General features: G+C 43.2%; 1 protein-coding gene across 2 annotated transcripts in view; it reads left to right on the top strand.

Moving 5' to 3' along the window:
- mmp24 (matrix metallopeptidase 24) overlaps positions 1 to 18,701 on the top strand; it is a 65,822-nt gene that overhangs the window by 35,265 nt on the left and 11,856 nt on the right. Inside the window, exons 4-6 of one of the 2 annotated variants that reach the window (XM_029682706.2) lie at positions 50 to 354; positions 3,287 to 3,448; positions 9,329 to 9,531. In XM_029682706.2, coding sequence (XP_029538566.1) covers positions 50 to 354; positions 3,287 to 3,448; positions 9,329 to 9,531 — 670 coding nt within the window. Of the gene's footprint in view, positions 1 to 49; positions 355 to 3,286; positions 3,449 to 9,316; positions 9,532 to 18,701 lie in introns of both variants that reach the window. The other variant, XM_029682705.2, reaches the window with a different exon arrangement.

The following is an 18,701-nucleotide window of genomic DNA, read 5'->3' as shown; positions in this document are numbered from 1 at the left end:
TACTCCTTTATTACCATGCTTCCCCTTTTCCCATTCTTCCTTACTGTAGCATACACAACTTTACCCCTAAAGTGGGGGAGAAAGACACGCAGAGAGCCATACGGCAGGCCTTTGACGTGTGGCAGACGGTGACCCCACTGACTTTCCAGGAGGTGGCCTACTCCGAGATCAAGAACGAGGGGAAGGAGGCCGACATCATGATCTTTTTTGCCTCTGGATTCCATGGTGATAGCTCTCCATTTGACGGAGAGGGGGGGTTCCTGGCTCACGCCTACTTCCCGGGCCCTGGGATCGGAGGGGACACTCACTTTGATTCGGACGAGCCCTGGACACTAGGCAACGCTAATCATGATGGTAAGTAATACTGACTACTTTGGCTTGTTCATGTGTAGTGTTGAACCCTTGTATTTGAATGGATTATTAAATGTATAATGGGTTTTACATTCTGGTTTATGCCACCGTAACTTTTTTTTCAAAGTGCTCCTGATTCTATATACACTGAACAAAAATATAAATGCAACATGTAAAGTATTGGTCCCGTGTTTCATGAGCTAAAATAAAAGATCCCAGAAATTTTCCATACGCTCAAAAAGCTTATTTCTCTCAAATGTTGTGCATAAATTCATTTACACCCCTGTTAGTAATCATTTCTCCTTTGCAAGATTATCCATCCACCTTACAGATGTGGCATATGAAGAAGCTGATTAAACAGCATGATGATTACACAGGTGCACCTTGTGCTGGGGGCACTTAAAGTCCACTCTAGAATTTACAGTTTTGTCACACAACACAATGCTGTAGATGTCTCATGTTTTGAGAGAGAGTGCAATTACTACAGGAATGTCCACCAGAGCTGTTGCCAGAGAATTGAATGTCAATTTCTCTACCATAAGCTGCCTCCATCATCGTTTTAGAGAACTTGGCAGTACATCCAATGGTGGTCACAACAGATACTGACTGGTTTTCTGATACACCCCCCTACCTTTTTTTTAAGGTAAACCAACACATTTACATTTAACATTTAAGTCATTTAGCAGACGCTCTTATCCAGAGCGACTTACAAATTGGTGCGTTCACCTTAAGACATCCAGTGGAACAGCCACTTTACAATAGTGCATCTAAATATTTTAAGGGGGGGGGGTGAGAAGGATTACTTTATCCTATCCTAGGTATTCCTGAAAGAGGTGGGGTTTCAGGTGTCTCCGGAAGGTGGTGATTGACTCCGCTGTCCTGGCGTCGTGAGGGAGTTTGTTCCACCATTGGGGGGCCAGAGCAGCGAACAGTTTTGACTGGGCTGCGCAGGAACTGTACTTCCTCAGTGGTAGGGAGGCGAGCAGGCCAGAGGTGGATGAACGCAGTGCCCTTGTTTGGGTGTAGGGCCTGATCAGAGCCTGGAGGTACTGAGGTGCCGTTCCCCTCACAGCTCCGTAGGCAAGCACCATGGTCTTGTAGCGGATGCGAGCTTCAACTGGAAGCCAGTGGAGAGAGCGGAGGAGCGGGGTGACGTGAGAGAACTTGGGAAGGTTGAACACCAGACGGGCTGCGGCGTTCTGGATGAGTTGTAGGGGTTTAATGGCACAGGCAGGGAGCCCAGCCAACAGCAAGTTGCAGTAATCCAGACGGGAGATGACAAGTGCCTGGATTAGGACCTGCGCTGCTTCCTGTGTGAGGCAGGGTCGTACTCTGCGGATGTTGTAGAGCATGAACCTACAAGAACGGGCCACCGCCTTGATGTTAGTTGAGAACGACAGGGTGTTGTCCAGGATCACGCCAAGGTTCTTAGCGCTCTGGGAGGAGGACACAATGGAGTTGTCAACCGTGATGGCGAGATCATGGAATGGGCAGTCCTTCCCCGGGAGGAAGAGCAGCTCCGTCTTGCCGAGGTTCAGCTTGAGGTGGTGATCCGTCATCCACACTGATATGTCTGCCAGACATGCAGAGATGCGATTCGCCACCTGGTCATCAGAAGGGGGAAAGGAGAAGATTAATTGTGTGTCGTCTGCATAGCAATGATAGGAGAGACCATGTGAGGTTATGACAGAGCCACGTGACTTGGTGTCACAGATGCATATCTGTGTTCCCAGTCATGTGCAATCCATAGATTAGGGTCTAATGTGTTTATTTCAATTGACCGATTTCCACATATGAACTGTAACTCAATGAAATTGTTGCATGTTGCGTTTATATTTTTGCTCAGGTTGTTGGTTAACAAGTGTTGTCCTACTCAAAAGCTACCAAAGAATAGTGCACACCAGGATGAAGAAACCTCTTTCATTGGCTGATGGTCATTGCTGAATGATTCAGTGATCAATGATCAATAGTTGAATACCAGTGAGCTCTTGATAAGTGTGTGTGTGTGTGCCATCTGAGTGACATAGCACTGGACAATATGAACAAGTAAGGGGGATACTCCAGGCTCATTATTCAAAATAGCAGTGTCCAAAATGTATCAGTGAAACAATGCTGCAAAAATACATAGGAAGTACAAATTGACCCCCAATGATTGAATGAACAAGTAGGCCTACATAAAATATTAAGGCATGGGAATGGAAGGATGAGACCCACTAAGACATAACATTAAGAGCAAAAGCAGACACAGCATAGGTCCCTAAGGAATTCCACCAACAGACAGAATCCAGTGCATGAAGCTGAAAATGAAAGGACATAAAGCAACTCTTGGTAGCCCAATGCACGTTTGCTTGAAAAAGCTGTATTTTATTCTTAAAACCCAATGCATCCTTTATTTCAAACAAATGTCCGTTGTGCAACCAATAGATGTTGAATACCTTTTCATCTTCATTTCAATCTCACCGAGACTGCCCAATGAAATAAAGGGCAATAATGTCAAATAAACAGGTTCAAATAGTCAAATCAATTATCACAGTGATGAAAAATATTAATTCCAGCACCCACAAGGAAGTTGAGATATTATTAAGTGTTTCAAATTATCATTCGGATCTATTTACAAGGGGAGATGTCTATTGAACAAATTACCACGGTATCTCTGTGAAGCTGTCATTTTCTTACACACTTTTTAGACTCTCACAGATATAAAAAAAACACATTTAATCTAATTCACGTGGTAAAACTTTTGCAGCATGGTTTCACTGATTCAGAGGGGTTGGGTTAAATGCGGAAGACACATTTCAGTTGAAGGCATTCAGTTGTACAACTGACTAGGCATCCCCCTTTCCTTTCCCTTTCCCTTCACTGATACATTTACTACTATTATTTTGAATAATAGTCCAATGCAATATGGTCCAATGCAATGTTTTTTTCTCTCCAGGTAACGACCTTTTCTTGGTGGCGGTACATGAGCTTGGGCACGCCTTGGGACTGGAGCATTCGAATGACCCCAGTGCCATAATGGCTCCCTTCTACCAATACATGGAGACACACAACTTCAAACTGCCCCTCGATGACCTCCAGGGTATCCAGAAAATATACGGTACTTTGTCACTTGTATATTTTTTACACTACTTAGCCAAGCTAAGCTAAGCTAAGCCGAGCTGTACTGAGCTGGCCTGGTTACTCATCCAGCATAGTCACTGGAACATTGTTGAAAAGATCAATGTTATCCAGGCCCATAGCCGCAGGAAGTAGGGGTGCTGAGGGTGCTGCAGCACCCCCTGAAAAATATTAACAGAAAAAATATATACAGTACAGTTGAAGTCGAAAGTTTACATACACCTTAGCCAAATAACTTTTAAATTAGTTTAAATGTTTCACAATTCCTGACATTTAATCAGAGTACAAATTCCCTGTCTTAGGTCAGTTAGAATCACCACTTTGTTTTAAGAATGTGAAATGTCAAAATAATAGGAGAGAGAATGATTTATTTCAGCTTTTATTTCTTTCATCACATTCCCAGTGGGTCAGAAGTTTACATACACTCAATTAGTATTTGGTAGCATTGCCTTTAAATTGTTTAACTTGGGTCAAACGTGTCAGGTAGCCTTCTACAAGCTTCCCACAATCAGGTGAATTTTGGCCCATTACTCCTGATAGAGCTGGTGAAACGGAGTCAGGTTTGTAGGCCTCCTTGCTCGTACATGCATTTTCAGTTCTGCCCACAAATTTTCTATGGGACTGAGGTCAGGGCTTTTTCATGGCTTTGTTGTCCTTAAGCCATTTTGCCACAACTTTGGAAGTATGCTTGGGGTCATTGTCCATTTGGAAGACCCATTTGCGACCAAGCTTTAACTTCCTGACTGTTGTCTTGAGGTGTTACTTCAATATATCCACCAAATTTTTCCTCCTCATGAAGCCATCTATTTTGTGAAGTGCACCAGTCCCTCCTGCAGCAAAGCACCAAAAAGTATGATCCTTGTAGTCTGGCTTTTTTATGGCGGTTTTGGAGCAGTGGCTTCTTCCTTGCTGAGCAGCCTTTCAGGTTATTTCGATATAGGACTCGTTTTACTGTGGATATAGATACTTTTGTACCTGTTTCCTCCAGCATCGTCACAAGGGCCTTTGCTGTTGTTCTGGGATTGATTTGCACTTTTTACACCAAAGTACGTTCATCTCTAGGAGACAGAACGTGTCTCCTTCCTGAGCGGTATGACGGCTGTGTGGTCCCATGGTGTTTATACTTGCGTATTATTGTTTGTACAGATGAACGTGGTACCTTCAGGCATTTGGAATTTGCTCCCAAGGATGAACCAGACTGGAGGTCTGCAATTAATTTTCTGAGGTCTTGGCTGGTTTCTTTTGATTTCCCTATGATGTCATGCAAAGAGGCACTGAGTTTGAAGGTATACCTTGAAATAAATCCACAGGTACACCTCAAATTGACACAAATTATGTCAATTAGCCTATCAGAAGCTTCTAAAGCCATGACATAATTTTCTGGAATTTTCCAAGCTGTTTAAAGGCACAGTCAACTTAGTGTATGTAAACGTCTGACCCACTGGAATTGTGAAACAGTGAATTATAAGTGAAATTATCTGTCTGAAAAACAATTGTTGGAAAAATTACTTGTGTCATGCACAAAGTAGATGTCCTAACCGACTTGCCAAAACTATAGTTTGTTAACAAGAAATGTGTGGAGTTGTTGAAAAACATAGTTTTAATGACTCCAACCTAAGTGTAAGTAAACTTTTGACTTCTACTGTATCTAAAAAGATTGGGGGGAAGAAATGACAAAAAAAAATCACAGAAGTAGTGCACTGGGCCTTTACCAATCCTTAATTAGCGGTTCGATATAGCCATCTGTAGTGTGCCAAAACAAAATCCAGCGCCACGTGGGATTTGGCAATTAGGAGGTGGGGAACCCTCTTTTTTGGTGACCATTGCTATTAAAATATAGGTTGTGATAGCTGTAAGCCTAATTGTTATTTTCATTTATTCACCCAGTAGGCTAGTATAATTTTGGTTTCATGTCGGCCTACTGGTATGAAAAATAAACTGATACAGCCTGAATCTTTTAAGTCTCTTGTTTATCATTTTAAAAATCAGTTTGACAACTGAACAATGGGTCCTTGTCTTGATCTTTTATTCTGAGACCATTTCCCGTGTAGAATATTACAATAAATGCATTTGTCTTCCCCAAAATGCATTTTGTCTTCAAAGACAATAACAATTGTAGGTTATAACAGTGCAGTGACAGAATGATAATTGAGATAATGCAAATAATTAATGATTACCTAGTTGGGCTAACTTTTTAAACTTTTTGCTCTAGGCCTACATCATCATCCTCTGCCTTCATCCCTACCTGTAGTATAATGTATTTCCACCTCTCACTCTATCAGTCTTGCTTGGCCATCTTCCTGAATTAAAATGAGATATTATAACAGATCAATCTAGCTGGCAAAACATCATTAAATATTACTAACTTGGCCTCAGAGTGGCACAGCATCGCAATGCTAGAGACGTCACTACAGACCCGGGTTCGATCCAGGGCTTCATCCCTACCTGTTTGGCCAGGGAGGCTTTACTTGACTCATTGCGCTCAAGCAACTCCTTTTGGTGGGCCGGGCGCTTGCAGGCTGACTGCGGTCGTCAGTTAAATGATGTTTCCTCCAACGCATTGGTGCGGCTGGCTTCCGGGTTATGAGGGTGGGTGTTTAAGAAGCGCGGTTTGGCGGGTCATGTTTTGGAGGACGCATGACTCACCCTTCAACCTCCTGAGCCTGTTTGGGAGTTCCAGAGATGAGACAAGTTCGAAATTGGGGGTAAAATAATAAAAAATATATATATTGCTATTTAATTATTTATTTAGTTATTTAACTATAGGGTAGATGTAGGGCTGTTTTTTTATATAATGAGCACCCAGATGCTGCGCAGGAAACAGAATAATATCAGACAGAGACAAGCTGGCCCGGTGAAAATTTGCCAGCGTTGGCTACTCGATTGCAATATTAATATGTGACCGACCGGCTCAATACGATCTTATGTAGCAAAATTTGAAATTGTGTGATTTACATTGGAAAATAGTAGCAACTCAGAGCTAGAAAATTGTATATCATACAATACAGTTGAGGAACAATGGGAAAGTAATTCTGCTTTGAAAGTGAAACTTTATGGTAGAAAGTTAAACTTGTAACCCCACTTTTTAGAAAATGGTTTGGCATAACTACTGGAGAGCTCTTCTTCGTCCACACCCTCTTAAGCCTTAGCCCAACCCATCTCTTTAAGGATTCACATGTGAGGCCATGTGCTATACAGAGTGAATACGGTAGTTTAGTAAAAACAACCAAAGATTTTGAAGGCTGGTTTATACTACGTCTATCGTCATGTCTGTAGACAATTGTCGCAGTGACATCATGAACATACTATTGTTGTCCCACATCAAACTTGTCGTTGTCGTTATGAAAAAATATAAACACAAAAATGACAGGATGCATGACATCAGCAGCCTGGAGTTCAAAATAGCATACCTGGTGTGTTTTAACACCAATAAATCCATTCGTTTAAAAATTAATTTAGTAGATGTCAATCTAACAAACATTTAAGTCATCAACAAACCAGGAAACTAAAACAATGTTTTGGTTAGTTTCTAGCTTGTTAGCTGGCTCGCCAGTTCAAATAAAGACCATATCATATAGCATACAAAGTCTTAACTTTAGCTAATTTGTAGTTGTTATTACAGGAAAATAAACTCACAACAAGATGATTATTTACAAGTTAATGGCAAGCTAATTACAGAAAATAGCTTATGGTTGTGATTGTGACAAAATAAAAGCAGGGCATTCTACTGGAGAATTTTAGAACTAGAATTCTACTGGAGAATTTTAGAACTTCGACACTATCTCGGTGGCCTAACGTTATATCCTAATCTGACTTTGTTATTCACATGTTGTTCCCCACGTTACCATCTCTGGTAAACAAACACTATAGCAAATAAAATCAAAGCTTATTTGTTACATGCACATGATACAGAAGGTGTAAACGGCACAGTGAAATGGTTACTTGCACAGTGGAGTCTTTGTTTAGACATGTAGCTAGCTAGCTAAACAATGAACCATAATCCCAACTCATAATGTTACTACCCTGCATGAATCTGTTGGTAGCTATAACTAACCAACTAGCTAGGTTCAATGTTAGCTTTTGGCTATAACTAGCAATGCAAATAGTTCTGAGATATGAATAATATTACTACACAGATCATACAAGTAATGTTAGCTAGTGAGCCAGCCAGCTAACATTAGCTATCTAGCGAACAATACGCTTTAAACTTTCTGACAAAAAAAAACATATAATATCTGAAAATGTAGCTAGCTAACCTCTCTTACCCGTATTCATGTATGAGCGCTTCTCCCTCTTTGTCACGGATGCCATGGTTGCCCTTAGTTTGAAGATATAATCCGGAGACGTGTTTTATACAACAGCCTTCTTCTGTGTGTTCTCTTTTGACTACCTCCGCATTGTTTGCAATCAAACACCAGAATTTCCAAAGAACACATTTTGATAAAAAATACATGTTTTAAGTTCAAATGCCACTCCTGTGAAGTAGTGACGCGCGACATACGCCTAGTTTCCTGAAACTAGTTACATATTCTCAAAGCAGTCTCGTTGATACAAAATGATTCAATATTCTTTGAGCCAACTCGTTCGTGGATACAATGTTTCAATATACTCAGAAACCTTGTTGATGCAATTCTTCAACATACATAGAATGTTTCCTTTCCCTGGCGAATAATGCAAATACAAAAATGAGCTGGGCTCACACATTATAAGAAACATCTCTGAATGCAGAACAAATATTTTGGTGCGAAGTGCACGAGACAATGACACTGTCATAGTACACTGTATGTGCCGTTCCACAAGGGTGACTTCATATAGCCTATAGCAGGGTGTCTGCAACCTTTTTCATAAGAGTGACAATTTACAATTGATCCTACAATTTCTAAAGATCTGCGTGTCAGTTATGAATTTCATATAGGCATTGTAGACTACTCAACTGTGCCCAGAAAATGTCTAACTTCCCACAAACTGAATAGCCTAATTCTAGCTGGCATTCAGTCCATTCAGTCACACCCCACAGAGATCCACTATGCCTACCTGTACTGAGGCACCTTTGTGTGTGGATTCTTCTTAATTCCTTGGTCGAATTTGTTTGTTTTTCTGTTTGTCCTTGTCGATTATAGGCTATTTGGGGCTATTGTCTCCTAAATCATGTCTATTTACTAGAAACACGTGAACAACATGGACACAGAAAAAATATGAATAGAAATTTAGGCATAAATTACATAAACTTAAACATAAAACGTAAACATAAAACATCGCAACATTAAAAACTTACCTTTATTCACGAATGATGCAGCGCCCTCCCCCCTTGGGCCAATTATTGACAAAAATTCAAGCTCAAACGGGACAGGAGACATGCTTTTTCAAAGTCTGCATTTTCAGTTGATTACTATAGTGCCCCCCTTGGGCCAATCAATGTAATCTATGGCAAGAGAGCCGGCATGAAATATCGTGTGTGACTAACGTACGTACAAACAGACTGAGACAGATCCATAGTGGCAGGAGGGTAGCTTAGTGGTTAGAGAGTTGGACTAGTAACGGTTGCAAGGTTGCAAGTTCAAGTCCCCGAGCTGACAAGGTACAAATCTGCCGTTCTGCCCCTGAACAGGCAGTTAACCCACTGTTCCTAGGCCGTCATTGAAAATAAGAATTTGTTCTTAACTGACTTGCCTAGTTAAATAAAAGGTAAAAAAATATATATATAGTCCCCCCTGATTTCATTGTGGACAAATTGGTGTTAATATGCTGTTATTACAGCAGGACCTAGACTAAATTAGAGGATAGAGAGATCTAGGAATGACGAGAGCTTTTTGAAAGCCTGTTCTTATGAGTGTGCCTCTGTGTGCAGGTGTCCCTACAGCCATGCTGGAGCCTACACGACCACTGCCCACCTTGCCCGCTCGCCGAAGTCACCCCACCTCAGAGAGGAAACATGACCGTCAGTCCCGCCCGCCACGTCCGCCCTCCGGTGACAGGCCCTATTTCCCCAATGGCAAACCCAACATCTGTGATGGCAACTTCAACACCGTGGCCTTCTTCAGACGCGAGATGTTTGTCTTCAAGGTGAGACCAACGAAGTATATAAACCCTGGATTGCTGATGCCATGTATTAGCCAATGAGAGACTTTGAATCCACCAGTCGGTCATAGTGGCACTCCTCATAAAAGCAGTCATCCATAGAAATTAATGGAATTCCACAGTATTTCATTTAAATGTTTCAAGGACAAAAATTTGTATATTTTTTCATTTTGATGTTTAGCTCACATAATATCATTTAAAAGTATGCATTAAGGTGTCTGTAATAAAATAAACGTGGCAAAAACAAATAATTTTTAACTGCATTTCTATAGCTTTATAAATATGTTTTACACTGCTGGGGGAGTGCTAAGATGGAGGCACGGTGACTTCAAAACAGCGCCCCCTGTCATGTAGTGTATATATAAATCATTGGGTGAGACTTCCTTTACAAAGCGAACACTGCAAAGTGTAACATTAAGTCTGTGATGATGTCGATTAAGACATCTCTGCTTCAGAGGGGTTGGGTTAAATACAGAAGACACATTTTGTTTTAATGCATTCAGTTGTGAAACTGACTACGTTTTCCCTTTCCCAAAATAAACACTTTTTGAGTATTGAATTTAACACAATAGAAGTTGCTTTAATTTTGCCTTGTTCCCAACTCAAAAATGTGTCAGCGCCATTTTCCTCCAAGAGTGGATAAATATCTCCTGCACATTCAATTTGTTCTTCAGTTCACATGCCTTGGTTGGTAGTGGTAGTGTAGTGTTTTATTTTACCGGACTCACATAAAATGACAACACCAAATTGAACCTTTTTTTTTTTTTTACTTAAGGGTTTCAGCAATGCTGAAGAGCTTCTCACACTGTAGGGAGCTCTTAGATTTTGCAAGGGTACCAACAACGTTCCAAACTATTGGTTCTCTGGTTATTACATACACAGTAGTATGAGTGTGTATTCTAGTATTTCTCTCATGATCGGGTGTAGAACCTCCCTCTTCAGATCACTTTTTACAGTAATATGCTTATCTGTAGCTGGTGTCACACTCAATGGGTCTTTTCCCCATCACCAAGTTAGTCACCAGATAATGTGCTTTAATGAAGGTAAACTTGCATTGGTACTTGTCTTTTTTTTCTCATACTGAGCAGTGCGTAGAGTAGACAAACCCTGTTTGATGCATTTGATCTTTGCCTAAATGTCCTAAAAGGTCACTCCTCCACTATCTGATGAATGTTAACACACATCAATAAAACCTGGCCTTTATTGATACAAACTGTATATTCCTGTTTAGGAGCTCTTTTTTTGGAGGCATGTTTAAGGCGTATGAATGGACACACAGTAAGTTTACTTACTACAGCATAGTTACATGTTCAGTGTTCATAAACAAATCAATAGGAAATGTACCCATGTACATAAATTGAATAATTGGTAATAACCCCTGCCCCTTGCAATTTGTTCATAATGGAATATTTAGTCACATTTTGATGATAGTTGACTTATATCAGAGTAACCATAATGGTAAAATCCCTTAGTAAGTACAGTACTATGTAGTAATGACATTACTAGGTGACCCCCGCGATGCTGGCCTTCTTTGTAGAGTTAATCTGTCCAGTGTCTGTTCTTTTGCCCATCTTAATTTTTTATTTTCTTTGGCCAGTCTGAGATATGGCTTTTTCTTTCCAACTCTGCCTAGAAGGCCAGCCTCCCGGAGTCACCTCTTCACTGTTGACATTGAGACTGGTGTTTTGCGGGTACAATTTAATGAAGCTGCCAGTTGAGGACTTGAGTCATCTGTTTCTCAAACTAGACACTTATGTACTTGTCCTCTTGGTCAGTTGTGCACCGGGGCCTCCCACTCCTCTTTCTATTCTGGATAGAGCCAGTTTGCGCTGTTCTGTGAAGGGAGTAGTACACAGCGTTGTACGAGATCTTCAGTTTCTTGGCAATTTCTCACATGGAATAGCCATAATTTCTCAGAACAACAATAGACTAGCGAGTTTCAGAAGAAAGGTCTTTGTTTCTGGACATTTTGAGCCTGTAATCGAACCCACAAATGCTGATGCTCCAAATACTCAACTAGTCTAAAGAAGGCCAGTTTTATTGCTTCTTTAAATCAGAACAACAGTTTTCAGCTGTGCTAACATAATTGCAAAAGGGTTTTCTAATGGTCAATTAGCCTTTTAAATTCTAAACTTGGATTAGCTAACACAACGTACCATTGGAACACAGGAGTGATGGTTGCTGATAATGGGCCTCTATACGCCTATGTAGATATTCCTTTTTTTTTTTAAATCAGCCGTTTCCAGCTACAATAGTCATTTACAACAATAACAATGTCTACACTGTATTTCAGATCAATTTGATGTTATTTTAATGGAAGAAAAAAAAAGCCTTTCTTTCAAAAACGGTTATATATTTTTTTGGGGGGGGGGGGGGGATATATATATATACAGTGCCTTGCGAAAGTATTCGGCCCCCTTGAACTTTGCGACCTTTTGCCACATTTCAGGCTTCAAACATAAAGATATAAAACTGTATTTTTTTGTGAAGAATCAACAACAAGTGGGACACAATCATGAAGTGGAACGACATTTATTGGATATTTCAAAGTTTTTTAACAAATCAAAAACTGAAAAATTGGGCGTGCAAAATTATTCAGCTCCCTTAAGTTAATACTTTGTAGCGCCACCTTTTGCTGCGGTTACAGCTGTAAGTCGCTTGGGGTATGTCTCTATCAGTTTTGCACATCGAGAGACTGAAATTTTTTCCCATTCCTCCTTGCAAAACAGCTCGAGCTCAGTGAGGTTGGATGGAGAGCATTTGTGAACAGCAGTTTTCAGTTCTTTCCACAGATTCTCGATTGGATTCAGGTCTGGACTTTGACTTGGCCATTCTAACACCTGGATATGTTTATTTTTGAACCATTCCATTGTAGATTTTGCTTTATGTTTTGGATCATTGTCTTGTTGGAAGACAAATCTCCGTCCCAGTCTCAGGTCTTTTTTTTCCTGTCCCTGCTGAAGAAAAGCAGGCCCAAACCATGATGCTGCCACCACCATGTTTGACAGTGGGGATGGTGTGTTCAGGGTGATGAGCTGTGTTGCTTTTACGCCAAACATAACGTTTTGCATTGTTGCCAAAAAGTTCAATTTTGGTTTCATCTGACCAGAGCACCTTCTTCCACATGTTTGGTGTGTCTCCCAGGTGGCTTGTGGCAAACTTTAAACAACACTTTTTATGGATATCTTTAAGAAATGGCTTTCTTCTTGCCACTCTTCCATAAAGGCCAGATTTGTGCATTATACGACTGATTGTTGTCCTATGGACAATTTTTAACGGACCTCTGAGACTATCACAGTGCAGGTGCATTTATACGGAGACTTGATTACACACAGGTGGATTGTATTTATCATCATTAGTCATTTAGGTCAACATTGGATCATTCAGAGATCCTCACTGAACTTCTGGAGAGAGTTTGCTGCACTGAAAGTAAAGGGGCTGAATAATTTTGCACGCCCAATTTTTCAGTTTTTGATTTGTTAAAAAAGTTTGAAATATCCAATAAATGTCGTTCCACTTCATGATTGTGTCCCACTTGTTGTTGATTCTTCACAAAAAAAATACAGTTTTATATCTTTATGTTTGAAGCCTGAAATGTGGCAAAAGGTCGCAAAGTTCAAGGGGGCCGAATACTTTCGCAAGGCACTGTATATATATATATATATATATATATATATATATATATATATTCCAAAATCTTGTGTATCTTAAATTTCCATCATTAATAATAATGTTGACAGTTCATGCAAAGGATTGTGGCCTATAACCAGGATTGCCATTGCATTACATTTTTGTCAAGCAATTATAATTTTTTGCAAACAATTGTGATTCATCCTATATTGTCCCTAAAATCCTTACCCCCTAGCAACAGATGTGGGACACACACACACACACTAAACAGTTGTTACATCCCAGAGCCAACTCAAGAAAGGACTTGATTTATGAATGCATATAAAGTTACAGCCTTTTGAGAAAGCATGCAAAATGTCTTTATTTCACCTTTATTTAACTAGGCAAGTCAGTTAAGGACCAATTCTTATTTGCAATGACGGCCAACCCCGGCCAAACCCGGACGATGCTGGGCCAATTGTGCGCCACCCTATGGGACTCACAATCACGGTCAGATGTGATGCAGCCTGGATTCGATGTGTGTGTTTCAGGGGAAGGAGGCGTATCTGATCTCCATCACCTATGACTTGACATTGGTTAATCAAATTAGACTTAGAATATGACTTAGAATATGTGGACATAGAATATGCTATCCTTTTTGTATATACTACCCACCACTGCGACCTGTATGCTCTCGTGGGATGGCCCTCGCTTCATACTTGTCGCCAAACCCACTGGCTCCAGGTCATCTACAAGACCCTGCTAGGTAAAGTCCCCCCTTATCTCAGCTCGCTGTTCACCATAGCAGCACCCACCTGTAGCACGCGCTCCAGCAGGTATATCTCTCTGGTCACCCCCAAAACCAATTCTTCCTTTGGCCGCCTCCCCTTCCCATTCTCTGCTGCCAATGACTGGAGCGAACTACAACAATCTCTGAAACTGGAAACAGTTGTCTCCCTCACTAGCTTTAAGCACCAGCTGGTCAGAGCAGCTCACAGATTACTGCACCTGTACATAGCCCATCTATAAATTGGCCCAAACAACTACCTCTTTCCCTACTGTATTTATTTATTTATTTTGCTCCTTTGCACCCCATTATTTCTATCTCTACTTTGCATATTCTTCCACTGCAAATCAACCATTCCAGTGTTTTACTTGCTTTATTGTATTTACTTTGTCACCATGGCCTTTTTTGCCTTTACCTCCCTTATCTCACCTCATTTGCTCACATTGTATATAGACTTATTCATCTACTGCATGTTTGTTTTACTCCATGTGTAACTCTGTCTTGTTGTATGTGTCGAACTGCTTTGCTTTATCTTGGCCAGTTTACATTTGTAAATGAGAACTTGTTCTCAACTTGCCTACCTGGTTAAATAAAGGTTAAATTAATTTAAAAACACTGGTCCCCTGTTGTGACCATTACCCAAGCATCTCTGTGCAGTCAGATCTTAGATTATTTTGTGCCACCAGGGTCACAATAATATGTCCCCTCTGGTTGGCCGAGTGTGATCCCCTCCCTTTGGGTTACTGCAGCCAGTGTTGCCAGCACTGCCACTACCTGGTTGGGGATACCCCACCGGAATCCCCACCGGCTAGGTACGAGGTCATCAAGGTTCTCATTAGCAGCTTTGAGAATGTCCCTTTTGTGGGGGCTCTGGCTTTGTAGTACCAACCCTGCCAGGCAGGCTCAGAATCTTGAGGGGGCTGTGCTGCTCTAGTAGGTCTCTGTCCACATTACAGTAAGCCCATAAAACAGATATGGACCCTAGTGTATTGGTCGCTCAGGTGGGTGTCTAGGGTTTAAGGTTGGGGACCGTTCCATCATGATAGGACAATAAATATGAGGATGTATAATTTATTTACATTTACATTTAAGTCATTTAGCAGACGCTCTTATCCAGAGCGACTTACAAATTGGTGCATTCACCTTATGACATCCAGTGGAGCAGCAACTTTACAATAGTGCATCTAAATCTTTTAAGGGGGGGTGAGAAGGATTACTTTATCCTATCCTAGGTATTCCTTAAAGAGGTGGGGTTTCAGGTGTCTCCGGAAGGTGGTGATTGACTCCGCTGTCCTGGCGTCGTGAGGGAGTTTGTTCCACCATTGGGGGGCCAGAGCAGCGAACAGTTTTGACTGGGCTGAGCGGGAACTGTACTTCCTCAGTGGTAGGGAGGCGAGCAGGCCAGAGGTGGATGAACGCAGTGCCCTTGTTTGGGTGTAGGGCCTGATCAGAGCCTGGAGGTACTGAGGTGCCGTTCCCCTCACAGCTCCGTAGGCAAGCACCATGGTCTTGTAGCGGATGCGAGCTTCAACTGGAAGCCAGTGGAGAGAGCGGAGGAGCGGGGTGACGTGTGAGAACTTGGGAAGGTTGAACACCAGACGGGCTGCGGCGTTCTGGATGAGTTGTAGGGGTTTAATGGCACAGGCAGGGAGCCCAGCCAACAGCGAGTTGCAGTAATCCAGACGGGAGATGACAAGTGCCTGGATTAGGACCTGCGCCGCTTCCTTTGTGAGGCAGGGTCGTACTCTGCGGATGTTGTAGAGCATGAACCTACAGGAACGGGCCACCGCCTTGATGTTAGTTGAGAACGACAGGGTGTTGTCCAGGATCACGCCAAGGTTCTTAGCGCTCTGGGAGGAGGACACAGTGGAGTTGTCAACCGTGATGGCAAGATCATGGAACGGGCAGTCCTTCCCCGGGAGGAAGAGCAGCTCCGTCTTGCCGAGGTTCAGCTTGAGGTGGTGATCCGTCATCCACACTGATATGTCTGCCAGACATGCAGAGATGCGATTCGCCACCTGGTCATCAGAAGGGGGAAAGGAGAAGATTAATTGTGTGTCGTCTGCATAGCAATGATAGGAGAGACCATGTGAGGTTATGACAGAGCCAAGTGACTTGGTGTATAGCGAGAATAGGAGAGGGCCTAGAACAGAGCCCTGGGGACACCAGTGGTGAGAGCACGTGGTGAGGAGACAGATTCTCGCCACGCCACCTGGTAGGAGCGACCTGTCAGGTAGGACGCAATCCAAGCGTGGGCCGCGCCGGAGATGCCCAACTCGGAGAGGGTGGAGAGGAGGATCTGATGGTTCACAGTATCGAAGGCAGCCGATAGGTCTAGAAGGATGAGAGCAGAGGAGAGAGAGTTAGCTTTAGCAGTGCGGAGCGCCTCCGTGATACAGAGAAGAGCAGTCTCAGTTGAATGACTAGTCTTGAAACCTGACTGATTTGGATCAAGAAGGTCATTCTGAGAGAGATAGCGGGAGAGCTGGCCAAGGACGGCACATTCAAGAGTTTTGGAGAGAAAAGAAAGAAGGGATACTGGTCTGTAGTTGTTGACATCGGAGGGATCGAGTGTAGGTTTTTTCAGAAGGGGTGCAACTCTCGCTCTCTTGAAGACGGAAGGGACGTAGCCAGCGGTCAGGGATGAGTTGATGAGCGAGGTGAGGTAAGGGAGAAGGTCTCCGGAAATGGTCTGGAGAAGAGAGGAGGGGATAGGGTCAAGCGGGCAGGTTGTTGGGCGGCCGGCCGTCACAAGACGCGAGATTTCATCTGGAGAGAGAGGGGAGAAAGAGGTCAGAGCACAGGGTAGGGCAGTGTGAGCAGAACCAGCGGTGTCGTTTGACTTAGCAAACGAGGATCGGATGTCGTCGACCTTCTTTTCAAAATGGTTGACGAAGTCATCTGCAGAGAGGGAGGAGGGGGGGAGGGGAGGGGATTCAGGAGGGAGAAGGTGGCAAAGAGCTTCCTAGGGTTAGAGGCAGATGCTTGGAATTTAGAGTGGTAGAGAGTGGCTTTAGCAGCAGCGACAGAAGAGGAAAATGTAGAGAGGAGGGAGTGAAAGGATGCCAGGTCCGCAGGGAGGCAAGTTTTCCTCCATTTCCGCTCGGCTGCCCGGAGCCCTGTTCTGTGAGCTCGCAATGAGTCGTCGAGCCACGGAGCGGGAGGGGAGGACCGAGCCGGCCTGGAGGATAGGGGACATAGAGAGTCAAAGGATGCAGAAAGGGAGGAGAGGAGGGTTGAGGAGGCAGAATCAGGAGATAGGTTGGAGAAGGTTTGAGCAGAGGGAAGAGATGATAGGATGGAAGAGGAGAGAGTAGCGGGGGAGAGAGAGCGAAGGTTGGGACGGCGCGATACCATCCGAGTAGGGGCAGTGTGGGAAGTGTTGGATGAGAGCGAGAGGGAAAAGGATACAAGGTAGTGGTCGGAGACTTGGAGGGGAGTTGCAATGAGGTTAGTGGAAGAACAGCATCTAGTAAAGATGAGGTTGAGCGTATTGCCTGCCTTGTGAGTAGGGGGAAGGTGAGAGGGAGAGGTCAAAAGAGGAGAGGAGTGGAAAGAAGGAGGCAGAGAGGAATGAGTCAAAGGTAGACGTGGGGAGGTTAAAGTCGCCCAGAACTGTGAGAGGTGAGCCGTCCTCAGGAAAGGAGCTTATCAAGGCATAAAGCTCATTGATGAACTCTCCGAGGGAACCTGGAGGGCGATAAATGATAAGGATGTTAAGCTTGAAAGGGCTGGTAACTGTGACAGCATGGAATTCAAAGGAGGCGATAGACAGATGGGTAAGGGGAGAAAGAGAGAATGACCACTTGGGAGAGATGAGGATCCCGGTGCCACCACCCCGCTGACCAGAAGATCTCGGGGTGTGCGAGAACACGTGGGCGGATGAAGAGAGAGCAGTAGGAGTAGCAGTGTTATCTGTGGTGATCCATGTTTCCGTCAGTGCCAAGAAGTCGAGGGACTGGAGGGAGGCATAGGCTGAGATGAACTCTGCCTTGTTGGCCGCAGATCGGCAGTTCCAGAGGCTACCGGAGACCTGGAACTCCACGTGGGTCGTGCGCGCTGGGACCACCAGATTAGGGTGGCCGCGGCCACGCGGTGTGGAGCGTTTGTATGGTCTGTGCAGAGAGGAGAGAACAGGGATAGACAGACACATAGTTGACAGGCTACAGAAGAGGCTACGCTAATGCAAAGGAGATTGGAATGACAAGTGGACTACACGTCTCGAATGTTCAGAAAGTTGAGCTTACGTAGCAAGACTACAATGATTAAAATGATTAAAAATGATACAGTACTGCTGAAGTAGGCTAGCTGGCAGTGGCTGCGTTGTTGACTTTGTAGGCTAGCAGGCAGTGGCTGCGTTGTTGATTCGGGGGCTAGCTGGCTAGCTAGCAGTGTTGATTACGTTACGTTGCGTTAAAAGAACGACAATAGCTGGCTAGGTAACCTAGAAAATCGCTCTAGACTACACAATCGCTCTAGACTACACAATTATCTTTGATACAGAGACGGCTATGTAGCTAGCTATGTAGCTAGCTACGATCAAACAAATCAAACCGTTGTACTGTAATGAAATGAAATGAAAATGTGATACTACCTGTGGAGCGAGGCGGAATGCGACCGGGTTGTTAAGTTCTATTCGGTAGACGTTGGCTAGCTGTTGGCTAGCTAGCAGTGTCTCCTACGTTAAGGACGACAAATAGCTGGCTAGCTAACCTCAGTAAATTAAGATAATCACTCTAAAACTACACACTCTAAACTA

Source organism: Oncorhynchus nerka, linkage group LG15, assembly GCF_034236695.1.
Source record: "Oncorhynchus nerka isolate Pitt River linkage group LG15, Oner_Uvic_2.0, whole genome shotgun sequence".
In the NCBI taxonomy this organism is placed as follows: domain Eukaryota; kingdom Metazoa; phylum Chordata; class Actinopteri; order Salmoniformes; family Salmonidae; genus Oncorhynchus; species Oncorhynchus nerka.
This window is presented reverse-complemented; position numbering and strand designations above follow the sequence as displayed.